The sequence below is a fragment of the Aquarana catesbeiana genome, linkage group LG04 (assembly GCF_042186555.1).
Source record: "Aquarana catesbeiana isolate 2022-GZ linkage group LG04, ASM4218655v1, whole genome shotgun sequence".
NCBI classification, from domain to species: Eukaryota; Metazoa; Chordata; class Amphibia; order Anura; family Ranidae; genus Aquarana; species Aquarana catesbeiana.
The window spans coordinates 474,413,547-474,437,106 of NC_133327.1; the positions used below are offsets into that span (position 1 = coordinate 474,413,547).

General features: G+C 47.3%; 1 protein-coding gene across 1 annotated transcript in view; it reads right to left on the bottom strand.

Annotated features, from left to right (window-relative positions):
* Positions 1-23,560, bottom strand: part of NUP133 (nucleoporin 133) — a 1,112,480-nt gene that overhangs the window by 34,054 nt on the left and 1,054,866 nt on the right. Inside the window, 1 exon segment of the mRNA XM_073627602.1 lies at positions 20,493-20,573. Coding sequence (XP_073483703.1) covers positions 20,493-20,573 — 81 coding nt within the window.

Consider the following 23,560-nt stretch of genomic DNA (forward strand, 5'->3'; position numbering starts at 1 on the left):
CATGCAACTAAGTAAACCTCTAACATCCATGACCTACTGGCGTTGACGCATTGCAGAGGCGGCCGGGGGCCGAGGACCCCGGGGGTCGACTCACCCTTCTCCTGGACAGGGCCAGGAGGGGACCCCCACCGCTCGGCTGTCAGTGTGCCAAGGCAGCCTGACCAAATGTGGCTCATGAGAAGAATGTATGTACCACCTCCTCAGCGTCTACGTTCATATCAGATATGCTCGGGTGGAGTGCATGAAGTCTGGCCTACAGCAAAAATGCAACATTTATAACAATGCGTCCCCCCTCCCTCTTCCCCTGTCCATAATTGAGAGTTAACCCATGGAAAAAAGGAGGCACCTTCGGGAGAGCAAAAGTAAAAATGGTGTAAAAAAAAAAAAAAAAGGGGGGGGGGGGGGAAGTCCTGGTGCATGGGTTTGAATGTTCCTGGAAGAATCGCCATAGGGGGGGAAGGAGCGGGGCATCTGCCCATAGGAGGTACTGAAAGCCTTACCAAGAACCAAAAAGTGGTGAGCGTTTAGTCCTCGGATGATGTTGGATGGGCTCTTCTGCCTTCTCGGTTTGGCGGGCGGGATCTTGGGCGTCGAGGTCTCTGTTGTCTGGGTGGTGCTGAACCTTGTGAGTCCTGGGAAAGCAGATAGTCAAACCAGTTGGGCACCTCAATCACCGGCCTGGAGATGAAATGAAAGAGGGCAGGGAGTTGGTCTGGCGTGCGGAGGTAGAATTCCGCCCCTGCCTCCTGACGATAAGATGGAAGGGGTGACCCCATCGGTAGGTGGCATCTGCCTCGCGGATAACTTCCAGTAGGGGTCGCATGAGCCCACGCATGGTGCGAGTTTGTCTGGAAATGTCAGGGAAAATCCTGATGGGAGCCCCGTCAGTCTATTGGGCCCTTTTCCCAGGCAAGGCTAAGAATGTCCTCCTTAATAGTGAAAAAATGCACCCTGCATAGTACATCACGGGGAGAGTCCAGTTCGGATGATGATCTCTGTGCAGAGGGTGGGGGTCTGGGGCCTGGGATACGGTGCACCCTGTCCAGTTCCAGGTCAGCTGTCGGTGGTTTGCCCAGGACCTGGTTTAGGATGGCGACCACTGTGGATCTGAGATCTGGGCCCATGGTGGCCTCTGGGATCCCCCTTAGGCGCAGATTGTTCCGCCTGCTTCTATTCTCGCCGTCGTCCAGGCGTAGCTGAACGTAGACAAGATGGCGGCGGAAGGCCCCATACTCCGACTCAAGTGTAGTGAGGCGCGCTTCTGTGGTAGATTGGGAGGCTTCGATCTTGGTGACTCTCTCCTCGACAACATCCACTTGCTGTTTTAGGTCGTGCAGTTCTCTGGTTAGTGCATTGACAATAGAGGTGGCCATAGCGTTTAAGTCCTGTTTGGTGGGGAGGCCTGACACTATGTCTCTTAGAGAGCTTTCAACTAGGCCGCTTAGGTCATCAGCGTTATCTAGATGTAGTGGCGTGTCAGCGGTTGTGAGAGCCGGGGACACTATAGGAGAGGGTACTCTGTTTGGCAAGGGGGGAAAGTCCTCCTCCGCTGCAGAGGTAGATGCAGGAGCGCCCTTCTTACTTGAGGGTGTAGCGCCCGCCGTGCTGACTCGAGGTGGCGCCATCTTGCTCTGTCTCGCCGACGAGGGAATCTGCTGTTGCCGCAGAAAGTAGTGGGAGATTTCGGGTCCCCTCCGTTCCTCAGTGACCGGTGGGCGCCTGCGGCCTCCTGGCATGAATGGATGGCTTAGCTGATCGGTGCTACGGGTGATTCACGGCCCGTTTCAGTGCAGAGCTCCCGACGACGCGTTCTTACGTTTCCATAGCTAGGTCACGTCTCCCTCCTGTAATAAATTTTGTGCTGAAGTTTCTGTGCCTCATGCAGGCGTTGGGGGGCCCACGCCAAGCAGTAGTGAGCAAGCAAGTGTTGGAGCCTGTCTGGAGGGTCAGGGGTAATCAAGCAGTAAGTGTGGTACAGTGTGTGACCCTTTTTGATGAGTTATAGTATTGGAGAGGACACAGGAAGGGTACAGACTTTGCAAACTGCAGTTATGTCACCCCCAGCAACAGTACCTTGTTGTAGAATCTGCAGACTGTTCTTTGGGATACAGGCTGGGAGGGAGAGGGGGGAACGGCTCAGCGATTTCACAATGACCTTTTGCTGTTTGTTCCCTCTTGTGCAGATCCCAGGACGAGTGGCAGCTCTCTCCCCCAAACCTCTGCACCCCAGGACAGTGTTAGTAGGACCCTGACCTCCAAGATGGCTGCCACTGCATGGAGCCCACCGAGGGCCTTTATGGAGTTTTCTGTATCCCCCTCTCGTGTCCTCCGGGTCCCGCTGCCGCTTTCAGGTAGGTGGCTCTAATGTTAAGCCTGCGGTGACCCCCTCTCCGCTGATTGCGATACCCGAGGCCGGGGATGGCGGGGGCTCCACAGGCCGCAGGATGGCGGATCGCGGCCGGGTTGTGGTGCCGACCGGGGGTCTTTACAGTGCGGTCGCTGGATGCCTGTCTCCTCCGGTGCTCGCCTCCTTTCACCTCCAGCTGCGACCGATGCGCGAAGCGCTGGGGTCCCCTCGCCGCCGAACGCGGCACTCCAGGCCGGGGATCGCGAGGCCGCAGTAGGCCGCAAGATGGCAGAATGCCTTCCAGGGGTAATGCTGGCCTGTTACCTCACTCTCGGGCGGCTGTCCTTTACAATAGCCTCCTCCCCTGTTGAGGATGGTTCCCTGCCACACTTGGGAAGCCTTGTGATTTTACAAAAAGTGGTTTTAAGGGCAGGATGGCTGTGGATAGAGCCAGGACCGGCGGAGCTTCTCTGAAACACGTCCTGCTCCTTGCTGCATCCGGACACGCCCCCCCAGGAGTTTTTTTTTTAACGTCCTGCCGGAGCATCGCCTCAGTGTGAAAGCACTCGGGCTTTCACACTGAGGCTGCAGGGGAGCCGTTTTTCAGGTGCTTTACAGGCGCTATTTTTAGCCCAAAAGCGGCTGAAAAAGTCTCAGTGTGAAAGGGGTCTAAGTAAACTGGATACTTTCTGGATCAACAATCTAAAAGTGTTAGTGTTACGCAACATCCTTTTTGTTACATGGTGCCCAAAACCGAAAGAGGAGGTCTTATGAACGATTTGTACAGAACAAGATAATGTCTCTATCTTAAATGTTTGTCTCTTTCAATGCAGAAAACTATCTTGCTCACTGTAAAAGCAGCAGATTGCATTTCATGTGGTTTTTAAAACTATAATCACTGAGATTATTCATTGATTCAACCAGCTGTATTTTACTTAGATGTTGATATATGCTTGCTTTTAGCCCCCATGTGCATAGCTTTACATACACTGAATTACCAAAAGTATTGGGACGCCTGCCTTTATACATTTATAAACTTTAATGGCATCACAGTCTTAGTCCCTAGGTTTCAATATTGAGCTGGCCCACCCTATGCCGCTATAACAGCTTCAACTCTTCTGGAAAGGCTGTCCACAAGGTTTAGAAGTGTGTCTATGGGAGTGTTTAACCATTCTTCCAGAAGCGCATTGGTAAGGTAAGGCACTGATTTTGAACGAGAAGGCCTGTCTCGCAGTCTCCACTCTAATTTATCCCAAAGGTTTTCTATCAGGTTGAAGTCAGGACTCTGTGCATGCCAGTCAAGTTTGTCCACCCCAAACTTGCTCATCCATGTTTTTGGACCTTTCTTTGTGCACTGATCCAAATTATTTGGTGGAGGGAGGATTATGGTGTGAGGTTGTTTTTCAGGGGTTGGTTTGGCCCCTTAGTTCCAGTAAAGGGAACGCTTAAGGCGTCAGCATACCAAGACATTTTGGACAATTTCATGCTCCCAACTTTGTGGGAACAGTTTGGGGCCTGACCTCACAAATATGCGTCTGAAAAAATGGTCAAACATTCCCATAGACACACTCCTAATCCTTGTGTTCCCAGAAGAGTTGAAGCTGTTATATTGAACCCTACGGACTAAGGCTGGGATGCCATTAAAGTTCATGTGCGTGTAAAGGCAGGTGTCCCAATACTTTTGGTAATATAGTGTATATCAAAGAGCAATTATCATTGGCTCACATTGGATTAATAATTTGGGAAGGGAACCCTATTTTATTCCGGATTTAATTTAATATCTCAACACCAGCAAAGGCAATACAGATTCAGACAGTATATATTTTCACGATTAATTGTACGTAACTAGTAACTCATCCATTGCATCAAGAAAGTTGACTCAAACATTTACAACGTATGGTCAATTTCAGGAGACTAGGGAGAAACTCTACCATATTACAATGTTATCACCCATGCTAACTAAAAAGTAAAAAAAAAAAACCTTATTCAAAATATAAAAGCTTGATATCTTGAGAAGCCCTTGTAAGCCCTCAAATGTAGTAGAGTAGATTACAAGATCAACTATTACAAGAATAAAAATAAAATGATCAATGGTACATTATCTGTGAAGACCCTTTTTTGAAACACAATATCCCTAAGGCTGCTTTCACACTGGGGCGGGGGTGCGTTAGCAGTAAAGCACGGCTACAGTCATTTTGGACGCTAGCTGGACGCTTTTAACCACCACTAGCGGCCGAAGAAAGGGTTAAAAGCACCCGTGTTGCGGCGCTGCCGAAGCACTTTGCAGGCGCTTGGGCAGCTCTGCTCATTTATTTCAATGGGCACCGCCCCAAAGATGCTGTTTGCAAGACTTTTTTCCTGTCCTGCAAGCGCACCGCCCCAGTGTGAAAGGACTTGGGAGGCATGAGAGGCGCTTTTCAGGTGCTTTACAGGCGCTATTTTTAGCGCTAAAGCGCCTGAAAAGCGCCCCAGTGTGAAAGGAGTCTAAAACACCAGGCAGGACTTTCAGAAGAGCGAAGATCTAGAGGTCGACCGATACATCGGCCGGACGATATTTGGCCTTTTCTAAGAAATCGGCATTGGCCGATTATTATGCAAATGTAGCCGATTAACAATGACCGCACTGTGCCCTGTCGATCCACAAGTGTTCCTCCTCCCTTCCCCACACTCCATTGGCAGAGTGGCTCTTGACTCTTGCCAGAGCCGCTGAGCGTGAAACTGACATATGTAACTGAACGCAGAGAGAGCTGTCAAAATTCAGCGTTGATGTCGGGGGTGGGTGGGACCCAGCAGCTATCAAACACAAGGCAATGGGATGGGATCTGGGCAGGCCGCTACGTGTATGTGGCCCCGTCCCCTTTCTTTTTTTTTAACACAGGTAATGTTTATTAAATAAAAAGGTACAGTACACTTGAGAATTCAAATTAAGTATCTTATACAGAAGTATTTGTAGAACCAATGTACAGTGGTAAATGTTGTGGTCTAATAAACATGCGTTATAGGAACATAAGTCATCTATGCAACTCTCCCCCAGTCTATTTTCTCTACATAACATTCTTATTCCCCAAATATTTTACCAAACACCTTAGCAGAGTGTAGCATTTTCAGGTTAAGCACCCCCTTCCATCGGGGAACCACACGTCCTCACCAGGGACCCCCAGCCAAAAAGAGAGATGAGGAGGAGGGAAAGGGAGAGGTGCCGTAAAGGACAGGTGTAGGAGAAGGGAGGAGAATAAACCTCCCCCACCCCTGTAAATCCTATACTTCCAAACCCACAGGCCCTCTGAACCAAACCTCAGAAACACCACATCCGCCCCCCTCTATGAGAGGCCCCCAGGGGGGGGTTCTCGAAAACATCTATACAGTAAGGTGTCTAGCTTCAATCCAGGCCGCCCAGATTTTGTCGAACTTCTGAGGACAGTTCCTACCCATATAAGTAAGTTTGTATAGCGGCAGTGCCGCATTAACCTGAGCCCGCCACGCCCCCACCGTGGGAGGATCCCTTGTCCTCCAGCGCAATAATATCTCCTTCCTGGCATAATAAGTTGTGTAGAACACAAACAGTTTTGTATATTTTGCCGTGGCTAAATTGTCAGTAATGCCCAGAAGGAAAACGAGCGGATCCACCTCTAAGTGTAGCCCCGTCACTCCGTTAACTTCTGCCACCACCGCGGTCCAATATTTCTGCACCGCTGAGCATGACCAAACCACATGAAAAAAGGTCCCCACTGACTGTCTGCATTTAGGGCAAGTATCGTCCAATCCCGGGTATATAGTGGAAAGCCTATGCAGGGTGTAGTACACCCTGTGCAAAAACTTTAGCTGGATGAACCTATCTCTGGCCGAGATCATAAATGGTATGCACTGTTGCAGTCCCTCTGGCCAATCCTCCTCAGTTAGAGTCGGGATATCTGAATGCCATTTGTTGAATAGCGGAAGTATTTTAGAGGTAGCTTTACAGGTAAGCCTGAGGTATATAGAGGACAGCGTACGGTCTATATCTTTGGCTATTAATAGTGATTCTACCGAATGAACTGCTAGTTCCACCCCCTCCGGAAATTGCGCTCGGGCTGCATGTCTGAGTTGCAGAAACCGGAAGAACATCCACGGAGGGAGGTGGAATCTACCCCTCAGCTCTTCAAACGAGAGAAGTTGCCCGTCTTTGAAAATATCCCGTAATGTCCGGACATCGTATCTGGCCCAGATCTGAGGGTCCGGGACAGATTGGAAGTGCAGCATTGTTGGGTTACCCCACAACGGAGTATATGGAGAGACATCCCTCCCGCCATTAAAATAATGAGACACCTGCTGCCAAACTTTAATTGTTGTTTTCATATGTGTTGTAACCTGGGGGATGTACCTCGGGCCTCTATAGACCAAGTTGCTGAGCTCAGAGTATGATCCAAGAATCGCTGCTTCTAAATTGACCGCTGGGTTAGTATTGTCTTGAGTAAACCACCACCTCACCGAGACCAACACTGCAGCCCAGTAGTATTTTTTAAAATCTGGGAGGGAGAGGCCTCCCTCTGAAAGCGATAGCTGTAATGTTTTTTTAGCAACTCTGGGTGTTGTCCCCGCCCATAGGAAGGAGGTGATAGCTTGGTCTAGTTTTACAAAGAACGAGTTGGGGATGGGGATTGGAGTGTGGCGAAAAGCATATAGAAATTTTGGAAGGAAGGACATTTTAATAAGGTTTACCCTCCCAACCGGAGTCAGCGGTAGTGTTTTCCAAACCAAGCAGCGTTGGATAAACTGTTGAAGTATGGGATATACGTTGTCTACTAGGTACTGTTTCGGATCAGTCTGTATTTGAATGCCTAAGTATTTGAATTTCGTCACTCTTTTAAGAGGAAGAGGAGGGCCAGCTGGTGGTGGAGCATCCGTCAGGGGGAACAGGAGAGATTTCTCCCAGTTCACCTTGACCCCAGAGAACATCCCAAATCTGTCAATGATATTTAGGGCGGCTTTTAGTGATTGTTGGTCGTCTCTTAGGTACAGCAGCATATCGTCCGCATAAAGTGATACTTTTTCTGTCAGGGGAGGGAACGAAATACCTCCCATCTCTGTAGATGCTCTAAGAAGTGCCGCCAGCGGCTCAATCGCCAAAGCAAAGAGAGCCGGTGAAAGCGGACAGCCCTGCCTGGTGCCTCGGTGGAGGGGAATAGAGGATGATAGGATGCCATTTGTACGGATTCTAGCCGTTGGGCCTGAATAGAGTAATCGTAACCACTGTACAAAGTTAGGTCCTATCCCAAACTTTTGTAGTACTAGCCATACGTATTCCCACTCCACCGAGTCAAAGGCCTTTTCTGCGACCAGGGAGGCCACCACGTTGGCCTCCCCTTCAGCAGCCGGTCTCATTAGTACAGTAAACAATCTCCGCAGATTAATATCTGTACCCTTGCCCGGCATAAAGCCAGTTTGGTCTCCATGAACTAGCGACAAGATAACTGCATTGAGTCTGGTAGCCAGAACCTTTGCAAGGATCTTCGCATCCACGTTAAGGAGCGAGATGGGCCTGTACAAGGAGCATAGTTCCGGATCCTTGCCAGGCTTGGGAATGACCACAATTACAGCTCTTGACATGGAAGGGGGCAAAGAGGCAGACTCAAAGGAGGCGGAAAGGACCTCCAGCAGCCTGACTGCAAGGGTCTCAACATGGGCCTTATAGAATTCGACGGGGAATCCATCATCCCCTGGGGTTTTACCCACTTGAAGAGATCTTATAGCATTTTGGAGCTCTTTGTGTGTTATTGGAGCGTCTAGACGCTTACGAGCTGTTTCCGATAGGGAGGGCAATTCAATGGCCTCAACGTAGGTTTGAAGATCAGCGGTGGAGTATCCCACTCTGGACATATATAAGTCCCTATAATACAAAGCGGAGCAGGAATTGATGTCTCGGGGGTCCGACAACAACCGCCCCGAAGCGTCTTTAATATTGGCCACATTGGTTGAGACCACTTGCTCCTTAGATAACCACGCCAAGAGACGTCCAGTCCGCTCCCCCTGTACGCTGTGCTTGATGAAGTAGTAATTTTTTTGTGGCCGTTGTTCGAAGTAGCACAACCTCCCTCGTAGCAGACTGCAAGTCTATTCTATGGGCCTCATCTCTACTAACCGCATACTGTGCCTCTAAATCTGTAGCCCTCTGTTCAGCCTGCAGCAGAGCTGCTCCAGTCTGGCGTCGGGTGAGACCTATGGCATTTTGGTAATGTTCTTTAGCATGATATTTGAACATCTCCCAACTAGATGCGGGTGTCGTAGCAGGCGGGTTATCAGTCCAGAACTCCCGCACTGCTACCTCCGCACCTGCCGCTATACGTTCATCTGATACCCAGAACCGGGATAAGCGCCAAAGACAGTCAGTGGGGGCAGGGGTCATTTTCAACCGGAGCAGGACCGGGGAATGGTCAGATATACCCCTTGGCAGGTGAGAGACCTCTTGCACCATTGTCAAGATGGCACTCGTGCCAGCACCAGGTCAATGCGGGACATGGCCCTATATGAGGCAGACTGGCAGGTATATGACCGCAGTAGGGGATTTTTCCACCACCAGACGTCCGTAAGACCGAAAGTGGCAGCCCACCTGGATAGCGAGGACTCCGTGGCCGCATCCGGCATCAACTTGTCCACATGCGGACACTGAGGCATATTGAAGTCCCCCGCTAACAGCACCTTATCCATAGAATAACCTGCTATACACTTCATAATTTTGTGGAGTATCAGTAGCGATGCCGGAGGAGGTATATACAATCCCACAATCACCATGGGCACATTTGCGACAACTGCATGCAAGATTACATATCTACCCTCGGGGTCCAGGTGCAGGTCCAACAGTGTAAAAGATAGGGTCTTGTGCACTAAGACACTTACCCCCCTAGCATACGTGGAGAAGGTAGCATGGTAGTAGTGTCCTACCCACGGTTTTTTAAGACCAAGGACCCGGCCCCCAGTAAGGTGGGTCTCCTGCAAGATACAGACATCTGGGCGGTGCATTTTAAGGAAGTTAAAAACTAAGGATCTCTTGATGCGAGAGTTTATCCCTCGAACGTTCCAAGAGATTAATGTTATAGGGGCCATGGGATGTTTAGATAATTTGAAGCAGACTGAGGGAGAAGTGCACCCGGGGCCCCAAGGGAAACAAGTCCAACCGCTCCCCCACAGCACACCTGAAATCAACATTTTGGTTAATATCCATCCTTGTGAACCAGTGTATCTATACAACATACATTCCTGTGTATAACTATCATAACAGTACCCTTCCAAACTTACTCCCCCCCCCCCCACCCCGCACACCCTCCCCAACCAAAGTGTGCTTGTTCCCCATAACTAGATATGATCATTGACCAAACGGGGTCGTGAACCTTAGAGGACACGTGGTGGAAATCCACCACTCAAAAGGTATATTAGTCTCAATCTGAAGGAGATGCCGCCATCAAGCGGGAGTTCATACAGATTTCACCTGGCCGAAGCCAGGGGCACAAACTTGGAAAATTAAGTTCCCGTCATTCATCCCCCCCCCCCCCCCCCAAAAAAAAAACTTAGAAAAATATTACGTATAAGGAAGTTCCGTTTTCTCCCAGACCAAAAATAAAATGCAGGTTAGAAAAAAAAAAAAAGGGGTTAGGTTGGTTGAGCAGAGCAAATTTGTTACATTCTTTGGCTCAAGAGCCGGGTATTGCCATTGGTGAATCAAGCAGTTAGCTATGATCAAGTCAGTCTGTTCGTTAGTTCTCTCCTTCAATGTGTCCCAGGGGTGCAAGGGTTATACCTCTCTGTCAGTGCAACATTCAACTTCAGGAGAAGAGTAAGGCACCCTGAAGTTAAATGAAAAAAAAAAGGGGGGGAAGAAAAAGGGAGGAAATAAGAAAAACAAAAAATCACTGATGCTTGTCTCCTGTAGAGAGGATGTCTATCCATCTGGGTGTTTGGCAGCTGACAGGTCAAGTAAAATCAAACGGTCCATCAAGCGCCCCCCTGCTCTGCCTCAGACACTAAATCCTGTATGCTCTGACTGCTTAGCAAAAATAAGTACTAGGCCAGAGGAACTTTACTTATCCGGCAGGGTTTCCCAAGCGAAGTCTGCTGCAATAAACATTTACCTGGCGATAAAACAGGCATCTCTTCTAGCGGTGGCCCAAGGTGTTTAACCATTGCGAGGCCTCATTGGGGGAAGTGAAGAACCTGACACTTTCTCCATCCTGGACGTGAAGTCGGGCAGGGAACAACATACTGTACCGCAGTCCCTTGGTTCTGAGAGCCTGCTTTACCGCATCGAAGGACTTGCGCTGCTTTTGAGTGTCCACCGAGAAGTCCGGAAAGAACATGAGGCAGGCCGCCTCGTGTCGGACCTCCGCCATTTTGCGGGCCTCGCGCAGTATCAGGTCCCGGTCTCTAAAATTCAGCAGCCTAAATATAAATGTGCGAGGTGGGGACCCAGGCGGACCTCGGGTCGGCGGCATCCTGTGGGCCCTCTCGACTGCAAAAAACGGAGAGAAAGCTGCTTGCGGGAACAATGAACGAATCAGCCGCTCTCTATAAGCGGACGCATCTGAGCCCTCCGACCCCTCCGGGAGTCCTATAATCCGCAGATTATTGCGTCGGTTACGGTTTTCAGAATCTTCGGCCCTTGCTTCTAGATGCTTCACCCTTACTTGTAAAGTATGCAGGGAGGCCGAGTGGTCTCTGACCGCATCCTCCGCGTCTCCCACTCTGCGCTCCACCTCTGTCACACGGTGTCTCACCTTCTCAAAATCCTGTCTGATAAGACCGATTTCCAGTTGGACTGTGTCTATCTTAGTAGTAAGTGTGGACAAGGAGGACTGGCAGCCCGTGATGGCTTGGATCAGAGCCGCAAAGTTGCTCTGATCCGTGAGAGCGGGCTCCGGCCCGTCCGTCTGCGTCGCCATGTTGCTCACCTTACCCACGTGGACAGCCGCGCTGCCTGGCTTACTCTGGGTATTGCTCGGTCTGTGGTGATCGAAACGTCGCCGGCTCCGTGTCTGCAATCGCAGGGGGAGGTTGGGAGAGGGTGCAGGCGGTTAAATTGATCGTCAGGATGGGTTAACAGGATAGATTCCCCGCAATGGCTGCAGAGCTCCTTGATCAAGCGTCCTACACCGTCGCCATCTTGGACACGCCCCCCCGTCCCCTTTCTTAATCAGCCCAATCATTGGCTGGTGTTTGATAGCTGCTGGGTCCCGCCCACCCCCGACATCACCAATTAATTTTGACAGCTGGTCTCTCTCTGCATTCAGTTACATATGTCACTTTCACACAGTTACACTATATCGGCTCTTTGTGAAACCTGCCAGTGCCAATCAGTGCCAACCACTACCACCTGTCAGTGCCAATCAGTGCCAACTGCCAGTGCCAACCAGTGCCACCTGCCAAAAAAAAAATTGGCCACAAGAATCAGCATAATATATCGGCCATCAGCCGCCCCGATTTCTAAATATCGGCATCGGTCAGAGAAAAACCCATATTGGTCGACCTCTCGCGAAGACTATCAAAAATCAGTTAGCACCAACAAGACAAAGCTGCCAACAAAGAGATTAATAAAAAAAACAATTAGACCTACATCAGCAATAACTAGCTACAACTACCAGCATCCTAAATGCTGAACATGTATTATGGTTTACAATGGAATGAAGGCCATTACATCATTGATTACCATTGAAACATATCCTATATGATTACTTTCAAAACTCACTACGTCATTTACATGCTAGATTGTACAAGCGGTATACAATACATAGGTTATACTACTCAAAAACTTAGATCAAGAATAGAAGACAGAAGGAATATCCAAAACGGTATTCTGGATCACAGGGTGTCCACACATTTTCTTCTACCCCACAATAAATCTACAAAGCACCTTAAAGTTACCTCTACAGAACATATTTCTCTTCCACTAGTTTTGACTTATTCAAGAGATGAAAGACTGCAAATCAGATTAGATATTTACTCTCAAAACTCCATACCCAGATGGACTTAAAGGGGTTGTAAACCCTCGTTTTTTTTTAAACATGTCATACTTGCCTCCACTGTGCAGTTCATTTTGCACAGAGTGGCCCTGATCCTCCTGTTCTGGGGTCCCCCGGTGGCGCTATCACAGTTCCTCCCTGAATTGGTAACCCCCCTAAGAGAAATGCTCTCCCTGGGGGTTACAGTGTGGGCGTCCTCCCGAGTCCAGCATTTGCGTCCATAGACACAGAATGCCGGACTCTGCCCCGGAATTGGATTTGATTGACAGCAGCGGGAGCCAATGCCTGCGCTGCTATCAATCCATTCAATCAAGAGCTGGGACAACGGGCAGAGAGGTAGAGTGAATGTCCGCCGAGGGAACGGACGGGCTCAGGTGAGTAAAACAGGGGGACATAGGATGCATTAAGGTGAAAAAACACGAGGGCTTCCTCACCAGTTAATGAAAGCATTGAGTGTGTCATGAAATCAATGGTGCATTATGACAACCCATTTTCAGTAACATTCCATTGGTTCAAAAGTTTAAATTTCTTACTATACTTTTAAACCGACACACTTTGAGATTGTTGAATTGTTAAATATTGCTAAACCTCAGCTATAAAATTGTTCTTATTAATCTGCCGTCACTATTTTTTCTATATCAGCTCCACTTTGGGCAATTTCTATATTCACCCAACTTTTCTCTTGTTTACTATACAACCAATCAGTAACCCTAGAGATAGCAATAGCTTGATAGTACTTTTTAAAGTCTGGGGCTCCCAACCCTCCCTGTTTTTTTTCCTTCACCAGAGTGTCATACGCTATCCTAGGATGCCTACATGCCCAAATAAACCTCAGAATTATAGACTGTAGCTTATTGAAAAAAAAATAGGAGGGAGAACTATTGGGATCATTTGGAAGGTATAGATTAGCATAAGCAGGACAAACATTTTTACCACGTTTATCCTGCCGATCCATGATAGAGCTCTGTACCTCATCCTGCCTAATAGGTCCTTGATCTTATTGAGTAAGGGAATATAGTTAGCGGCAAACAAGTCCTTCGAAGTCGGTGTCATTTTTATACCCAGGTACCCTAACTCCCTCCCACACCAAGTAAAGGGAAACCTAGGTTGGATTGCCTTCTGCTCTCGCATAGGAGTCGATATGTTTAAGAGCTCTGACTTACCCATATTGATTTTGAAATCCTCCATAGCGCTTCAACTCCTTAAGCACCATGGGGATTGTTGTTCTAGGATAGGTGATATAACAGAGTAAGTCATCGGCGAATGCTGCCACTTTATACTCCCTTCTTCCCACCTGGATTCAAGTAATATCTACATTCTTGCGGATCACAGCTAACAATGGCTCTAGAGTTATTATAAACAGGATCGGAGACAGGGGGCAGCCCTGTCTTGTCCCACTAAATAACTCAAGGGGAGAAGACAGGGCTCCATTTACTCTAATTCTAGCCTTTGGATGTCTGTATAGGGACATAATCCATCTCATCATCCTCCCCCCGATACTTAGGTGCTTCAATGTTTCAACCATAAATCCCCAGTCCACTCTATCGAAGGCCTTTTCAGCATCGATTGACAATAGGAACGCTGGAGTGTCGCTCCTGGCCACTTCCTGCATCAAAAAAATTGATTTCAGAGAGTTATCCCTCACCTCCCTTCCAGGTACAAACCCCACCTGGTCATTATGTACTCACCACTGCAGCCCGAATGTCAACCTATCTGCAAGTATTTTAGCAAAAATTTTTATATCTATGTTTAATAACGAGGTTGGCCTGTAACTACCAGGGGATGCTGGGTCCTTGCCTTCTTTCAGGATCAGGGTAATATGAGCTAACAGGGACTCTTCCCGGAACACCTCACCCTCATCCAAGGCTGTTTCTATTTCCTCCTGCGAAATGGGTCTCTCAAGACGCTCAACCTCCTCCCTCCCTGCCCTGGGAAAGTCTAGTCCCCGCAGGTACTCCCTTATCGCCTCCTTCTTGCTTTCACCCACCCCCTTTTTCCGGCCTAACTTATATAGGGCACTAAAATAGGAGTGAAATATTTTGGCAATCTTTGGGGAGGAGAATTCTAACCCCCCACCCCCCTCCATCCCTCATTTTGGGTATGAAGGTCCTATTCTTCTTTTCCTTGACCTTTCTTGCCATCCACTTTCCTAACTTATTACCCTCCTGGTACATATCCTTATTAATAGTGTAGAAGGCACATTTCCTTTCCTGGTCCAATATCTCATCCAGATCTCTTCTTTTCCCCATTAGCTCTTTCTTTTCAGGGATCCCCCAGGGTCTTGTACTCTGCTCTAATTCCTGAATCTCCCTATAAAGGCATGCCATCTTTTCCCCCCTTTCTTTCTTTTTCCCTGCTCCAATACCTATCAGAATCCCTCTTATATAAACTTTATGTGCCTCCCAAAGAGTGGCCCTAGACATTTCCTCAGTGTCGTTTATCTCAAAATAATTCTTCAATTCCTGCTCTATTTTCCCAGTGCAATCCGGGTCCTGGAGTCATTCAATTTCCAGTTCATCCTAGTCCGGGCCACACCGGCAATCTCTAGTTGGATTTTCACCGATGTGTGATCGGATGATTGCTTTAATTTCAGCTGCCTTCAGGTAAGGGACAACTGGTGTTCTATAAAAATGTAGTCTATCCTTGAGAATGATTTATGCGCAAAAGAGTAAAAAGGTGTAATCCCCTTCCTTTGGGTGGCAAATCCTCCAAGCATCCATTAACTGGAGGCTTATTAGCATTTTTTTTTAGTGCCTCTCCTTGTATACCGGGCTTTAATACGCCCCTTGAGGTATCCATCCCAAGATCCATACTCCAGTTTAGGTCCCCTGCAATTATTAATTTACCTTTTTTAAAGGTCTCAAGCTTCCTCAGGACTTTCCTTAGAAATTTATCAGGGTTCCTGTTTGGGGTACAAATGTTTGCTACTGTGACCAACATATCAAACAACTTCCCCTTCACAAAAAGGAACCTACCCTCTGGATCGGCCAGCCGCTCCTCCTCAACGAACATCATTGTCCTATCAAACCCAATAGCCACTCCCTTTGAGTGTGTTGATCCTGCATCTCCATAGAACCACTTTGGGAACTGATGCGACGCCAGCCCACCTCCTGATGAATGTATGATATAAGTCTTCTGCAGGAACACCACATTTGCTCCCAGGAACTGCAACTCCTGGTTTATTTTATACCTTTTTTTGCTGTATTAAGTCCTCTTACATTATACGTAACAAAATTTACAACTCCCATATTTCATCTCAAAGAGAGCGTCTGGCCAATCCAGTAGGACGCACCCAGGAGAGAGAGAGAGAGAGAGAGAGAGAGAGGGAAGAAAAAAACAAAAAAAAACCACACCCCACCCCAACCCCCACCTTCACTCCCACCCCTCCACCCCCCTCCCCCCTAGTCTGGAACAGATCACCTAGGACGGCTGGGCAGACCCCTCTGTTCATTATATGGGTCGGGTGGGCCTTCATCAACCTGGTCCCGCCCTGCCCCCATATTCCCTAGTGGGCTCACGTCACAGGTGCCCCCAGATCCACCCCGGTCCCCCCCACCCCCCCTTCTCACTCAACTCGCGCTGGAGCTATCCCCCGACTGTACTTCATTGCTGCTAACTTAGGCTGCCTACTGGACCTCCCCCCATCACTCTTCTCGTAGGTATAACTCTCTCCTCCTCTCCCCAGCCTGGGATGGGGGGGGACACGACAATATCCAGCCTACTGCAGAAGTCCTCCAGATCCTCTGGGAATCTCAACACTGCCGTTCTCCCATTTTTTCCCCCAATTAAACAGGCTGGGAGCCCCCATTGGTAGAATATCTCTTGAAAGAGTCTCCGCCAACAAGTCTGAATAGACTTGTAGTTCCACCGCTTCCAAACCTAACCCTGACTGCTGCCGCAGTTTAAGATCGTGTATACTTAATTGATCAATTCAATTCAGCTTGCGCGTGAACCTGCGCAGAAGTGCCACACACTCTCCTTCAATCCTGGGGTGGTCTGAGGGAAAAAAAGCACACCTGAGGGTTTACCCAATATCAGTCCCTGTGTGTGCAAGTTCATATGAGGAGGGGTATCTTGAGTGTTGAATATTTGAGTATATCAGTGGGTGAGCTCTTATATATCAAATGTTACCAGTTCATAGGAACAAACAAAGAGAGTGGTGCATCCAAACAGTCGCCTCTAGACCAACATTGACAAGATATTCATCATCTACTATCCCCAGCTTCTCCTCTTCACAGCTTTTATATTTCCACCTGTGGTAAGTATACAAAGGGGATTTTCTCACCAATAATCTTTTTTTATCAGGTACATGGAGATATCACCATCCAAACCCCTTTCTATGCTGGACCCGTTTCAGGGGGGCGTACAGGGATACACAGACACTCTCACCTCCTCCTTCGCCATCCGTCCCAGAGGTCCTATGACGAGACACCCCCTTCCTGCTGCAGCTTTACTCCAACCAGCTCCACTAACCTGCTCGTAAAGGGTCAGCGTTACCTCTCACGCTCCAGCGGTTCCTCGCTCCGGCTGACAACACGATCTGACTCGGCCAACCACTCTCCGGGGCCTCGTGGATGCGGGGGGGACGGGGGGGCGGATGCAGCCACCTGATGCCAGCAAGGAAAGAGCAACAGCTCGCCGGGTAGAACAGGCTCTATCTCTCACCGCCGCGCTCCCGGCGTCTCTTCATTCCAGCCATGAGCCAAGCGAGTGTGCAGGGTGGCTGAGGCTCTAGGGCGCACCCGAAGCACACCTACGTGATGACGCTCTGCCCCATTCCCCCTTCACTATGTATCCATTTATATACTTACTATGACTTACAGTATATTTGCCCACTATACACAATGGGAGCAATACTGAAAAATCACTTCACTAGCCTGCTGGAACACAAATTGGGTTGGGACTTGACTCAACCCCTTTGATCATCATTGCCTGACAAAGGGGTCCTGTGCGACCCTTGAAACGTTGCACTTTTATTTATGTTTTTTTTGGCCGGTGATTGTAGATCCTTGGTGTGCTGGTGAAAATACTGTATATACTTCCTTGACGTCTCCAGGATTCAGCTGGTAAACGCTACAGCACCCACCATTGATGAGTGATGACAGTGTGTGATAGGAATATAGATAAGACTTCAACCCCTTTTAGAGGCATATTAACCCGGAATGTCAAAGCACACATAGCTGTGGTAGTTAAAGCTGTTGCCGCCCCCCCCCAGACTCCCACTTAGTGGCTCTTCTCACATGTTTGCTACAAACTGAAGATTCTGTATACCCTCAGCTCTAACAGAGTACACTCTACATCTCTCTCCTTTGGCGCTGGTGTTGGCACTTTCATCATCACTGCACCATGGTTGTTATGGTGTCAGGATGATTGAAGCGCATTATTTCTATTATTACATTGTAATATAAAATGAAATGGTTCAACTCACCATAATGCAGAATCAGTGGGAGCCCTGAGTGTGTCACTTTCCAAGTCGACAAGCTTTCAGATGCAGCTTGTCACTTGCCACATCCCTGCCACAAGCTGCGGATTGTCACTTGCCTGCCACCAGATACTGATTGTCACTTGCCACGTCACCTGCCACATGCTGCTGATTGTCACTTGCTACGTCACCTGGCAAACATTGGGGATTACACTTGCCACGTCACCTGCCACATGTTGCGGATTGTCACTTGCCATGTCACCTGCCACACATTGGGGATTACACTTGCCACATCACCTGCCACATGTTGCTGATTGTCACATAACCTGCCACACGTTGCTTATTGTCGTTGGCCTGCTAAGGTGCAGATTGTCAGAGTGAAGGCAGGCAGCAGAGAGATTTAGTAATCTCTCTGCTGCCCACGGCTGTACAGTGAGGGCGGAACTGCAGTGATGCAGGGCGGGCGGTGAGAGATGTCATCTCTCTCCTCCCCGCCCGCCGGCTCAATGACTGGCCAGTCTCTGCTCACCTGTGGACTGGCCCGCCCCCTCACTCGATGTCTGTCCTGCATGCGTGCCGACCTATCCGGTCAGGCTCTCTACCACCTGGCCCACCCGCTCGTTAACCCGCACACTCGCCCGCTCACTCATTCGCTGACTGGTCTGCCAATCACGAATTTCTCGGAGGGGGCAATTGCCCCGTTGCCCCCCCCCCTGGATCCGCCCCTACTTACTGATAGCCCTGTGATGACTCATCTCCTGCAACTCCTGGGGTGCCTCTGCTAATAGGATTTTTTTTTCCCATGACATGCTGCAATTCAGAGAAGAGCGTTTGATGATACGTATTTTTGAGAAAAAAATGTGATCCTTCGTGAAACTTGCTCAGATGTGGGCTTAGTACAATACTTAAAGGGGTTGTAAAGGTTCGTGTTTTTTCACCTTAAAGAAGAAGTAAACCCTGATGGGTTTTTCTTCCTCTTTTGCTCCCTGTATAGCCTGCAAAAAAGCATAAAAGCATAATGGGCTAGTAAATATTTGTGGTGGGTGCAGCTGAGAATGGCATTGTTACTTAAGTGACAGCATGGTGTGAGGTTGGCCGGGCCTTCGTCACGAGTTAGTGAGGAGGGCAGGGATCTGACTCCCGCGTTTGTCACATATTGGTCTCATTAACACCTTATCTGCCCGTCACCATCAACTCTTCTCTACCTTCAACTCTCTACTTCGTCCTCCACTGCCTTCACCCACCAACTCACTCACAGCCTAGGAGATCTCCAATCACTTCAAACAGAAGATTGATAAGATTTGTGAGGAGATCTCTACTGTTCAGATACCCTCCACGCATTGCACTTCATGCCCGCAGGTACAATCATTACTTCCCTCTTTCAACTCCACCACTGTAGATGAGATTGCTAAACTACTTGCTAACGCCCATCTTACCCCCTGCCCTCTGGATCCTGTTCTCTCACAAATACTACGTTCACCCTCTAGCTCTGTTCTACACTCTCTAAACCACATCTTCAAGCTCTCCCTCTCTTCTGGAATCTTCCCCAACTCTCTAAAACAAGCACTTGTCAGCCCCATACTCAAAAAGCCCTCACTAGACCCATCCAATCTTAACCTACACCCCACCTCCTTGCTCCCCTTTTTATCCAAACTCCTTGAACGTGTGGTCTACAACCGACTGAGCGACCACCTTGCTGATAATAGCCTTCTTAATCCCCTACAGTCTGGATTTCGTCCTAAACGCTCCACAGAAACTGCTCTGCTAAAACTAACAAACGATCTACTAATGGCCAAAACCAATGGACACTATTCTATGCTCCTACTCCTGGACCTCTCTGCTACCGTTGACCACCCCCTCATCCACACTCCACACCTTTGACTGTACTCTTCACTGGTTCTTTTCCTACTTATCCAATTGCACCTTTAGCGTTACTTACAATTCTACCTATTCCTCTCCTCTTCCTTTCTCTGTTGGGGTCCCCCAAGGTTCTGTTTTTGGACCTCTCCTATTTTCAATCTACACCTCCTCCCTGGGTCAGCTGATAGCCTCCCATGGCTTCCAATACCATCTCTACACTGACGACACTCAAATCTATTTCTCTACCCTTCAGTCCACTACTTCAGTCTCCTCACGTATCTCTAATTTACTGTCGGATATATCAGTCTGGATGTCACACCACTTCCTCAAACTTAATCTATCCAAAACTGAACTTATTATTTTTCCTCCCCCACATGCCTCTTCCCCTGATCTCTCTGTCAAAATCGATGGCACAACTATAAGCCCATCTCCACATGCCAAGGTCCTAGGTGAATCCTGGACTCTGAACTCTCCTTTAAGCCCCACATCCAATCACTGTCTAAATCTCAACCTCCGCAACATCTCCAAAATATGCCCCTTTCTAACCAATGACACAAAAAAGCTCTTATTTCACTCCCTGGTCATCTCTCGACTACTGCAACTCCCTGCTCATTGGCTTACCTCTATAATGGTCTATCCCTCCTTCAATCCATCATGAATGCTGCTGCCAGACTCATCCACCTTACCAATCGCTCTGTGTCTGCTACGCCTCTCTTTAAATCCCTCCACTGGCTCCCGCTCACCCAAAAAATTAAATTCAAAATACTAACAACTACTTGCAAAGCCAACAACAACTTTGCAGTTTTCTACCTATGCAATTATTGCACAAAATGTCGAAACTGTGAAAAAAAAAAAATATTCAAGAGGAAGTCCTTACCTCATGGATATATTCCAGCAAGTCAAGAGCTTTCTTGAAATCATTTTCATTTGCGTTTCTGTTCTCTTCACTTATGTATAGCTGAAACATGAAAACAGAAGCATGATGTACATAATTTTGGCTTTAAACATGTATAAATGAAATAGAGCAGTAGTTGTTATTGCCCACATTAATGTGTCATTTATAAGAATTCAACTTTAAGCAACCACTTCTGAAAACTCCTATGCAAACCATTCTAGCTGCATTGATCTGGCTAGGCATGGCTCTGCCCCTAACCTCACTTACCAGTGCTCAGGCCTGGTCTGGCCATGTTGCTCAACCACCAACCACTACACTTCAATGAAACAGGAAAGGCCAGTAGGTACATTTCAACTAATGTGCACAGGCAGGTTTCAACTCGGCCAGAGCTTTAAATAAAATGAATAACTGCAACAAGTTTAGGCTTTAAAATGCAATGAAATAAATAGTGGCCTTGGCTGTCATTTTTGTAAGCATTTATTTCTTTATTTTGTTTATCATCCACATAACAGAACAGTTGTAATTTTGTAAAATGTACATAGAAGACAAAATACCGTAAATGAAAATCAAACACAACTGCACAGCTGTTGGGTTCAGCAGAATTGCATTTTAGAGCCATAAATAGTAGTAAGATTGCTCAATATTGGTTAATGGATATGGGGAAAAAAAGGAGATGGTAGTAGTATTAGTTCATTAGTATTAATATTAGTAGTAGTAGTAGTTCAGCATTTTTGCCTAGACACGGTTGAAGTTGATGAATATTATAGAGTTTAAGACAATAGTACCTGTATTACCCATATTACATGCGGCTAACATTTTTGTATCCTTCAAGACAGAGACACATACTTAAAGTGTTACTAAACCCACAACAGTACAATCAGTCTATATATGCAGTAAAATATGCTTGTTATACTCACTGTGGAACCTAAGGGGTTAATCCTTTGCATTGTGTAAAAAGGCTGTTTGATCCTGTATGCACAGATCCTCTACTTTATGCACCGACTCCAAAACAGGTCCGAATAAAACAGAGTTACTGGATTAAGGGCTGCACATGCTATTTTTTTTTTTTATTTTATTTATTAAGTTTTGCAATAACAATTACAAATAAAACAGTACAACAAAAGCCCAAACAGGCCACACACAATAACACAAGATAAACTTCTTAAGCATTTGGCTCATTGTATAACCCCAAGACCAATACCCAGAAATAAAAGGAACAAGAGCAAAGACCCCCATTATAATATATAATTCTTAATGAGAAAGTAAATAATTCTTTGGCCCAACCAATATACCAATACCATTGACATGTATATTAATGCATGAGCCCACTGTCACTCCAATAACAAGAGCAGGCAGGTGACCCACATCCCCAGATCAGAATCCACACATATTATAGGTTACGTCACATAGTTATTTAAAAAAATAGCCACTGAATCAGATACCGTGGATGTACTCATCCAACCCCTCACCTAATCGAACTTATGTATTATACCTCTGCTAGTGAAAGTATCCTAGTATAAAGGGGCGGCCTTGTTAACAAGTGTCTTCCATGCTGAAAGAGACGGAGGGGCAGACTTTTTCCATGAAAGCACTATTAGCTTCCTGGCGTAATAGAGTAGAAGTATCAACAAAGTACATGTCACTCTTCTCGGATAAAACGTCAACAAGTCCCAAGAGATGTACCGTTGGCTGTATATGGACAGCAGTAACCTCCCGCCAAAAATTCTGGATAGTCACACAGTTCCAGAACATATGTAAAAAATCTGCGGTGGATGAAGTGCACCACCAGCAACAGGGCAACTGGGTGGGGAATATTATAGCCAATCTGGCTGGAGTAAGGTAGATGCAATGTAAAAATTTAAATTGAATAAGATGATCTCCGGCCGACACCAGTCAGGTGAAGTTAATATTCCAAATATCGTTCCAGTCACCCCCTTCCATCTGAGGGAACAATGCCTCCCAAGCAGCTCTGCAGCGTGAAAGAAGCTCACCAACCGCTGTAAACAACTGTTTGTAAATAGTAGACAGGACCTTATCTAAAGCGTACTCTCCGAGTAGAGATTCTAGATCACTCATTTGCATTCTAAGAATGGTGCCGCCAAATTGGGCATTGTATGCATGTGTAAGTTGCAAATAACGAAACAAGCGAGTATTGGGGAGATTAAATTTAGTTTTCAGAGTATCAAATTGAAGGAGTTTCCCATTACCCACTATATCCCCCAGTGTCTTAATACCAAATGTAGTCCAAATTATTGGATCAGGGTAATCAAAAAAGTGGATCAGGTTGGGATTCTTCTATAAGGGTGCGTGAGGGGAAATCGCTGCATTACCACTCACCTTATTAGCCACCACCCATGTCCTACCAGTTGCTTGCATGGATACTGTAACATTATATGGAGCCCTGTTTCCATGTAGCAACAGATGTGCCAGTGCCTCATAAGAGCCGACAATAGCGGCTTCAAGGGTAGTGGCAGTATCATCACCCGGAAGACCAAACCACCTATGGACGAAGACCAGCGGACCTGCTAGAAAAGAACCCTGGAAATCAGGGACCGCCAGCCCCCCATTTCCACGGCAATTGCAACACCCAGAGTTTGATCCTAGAATGGCACCCTTGCCACAGGAAATTCGTAACCAGCCAATCAATCTGCTTAAATATATATCTCGGTATCCTGACAGCTGAGTTCCGAAATATATATATAGAAATAGAGGTAAAAATGTAATCTTCAATAAATTCACCCTGCCAATGAGCGTTAAAAGGTAAATTCTGCAATGCCTCTAACCTAGATTTGAGCTTTGACAAAAGTGGAGGGACATTTAATGTAATAAAGTCCGACACTGAGGAAATATACAGACCCAGATATTTGAACATGTCTACCTGTTGCAAGGGGCAGCTGGCAGAAACCCTACCATTGGAGACGGTGTCTTGAGTGGGATAATCTGGGATTTACTCCAATTGACTTTTAGTCCAGAAAAATTGGTGAAAGGATTAAAAATGTCTAATGCTGCCCTCAAAGATGTATCCGAGTCACGCAAAAAAAAAAGAACCA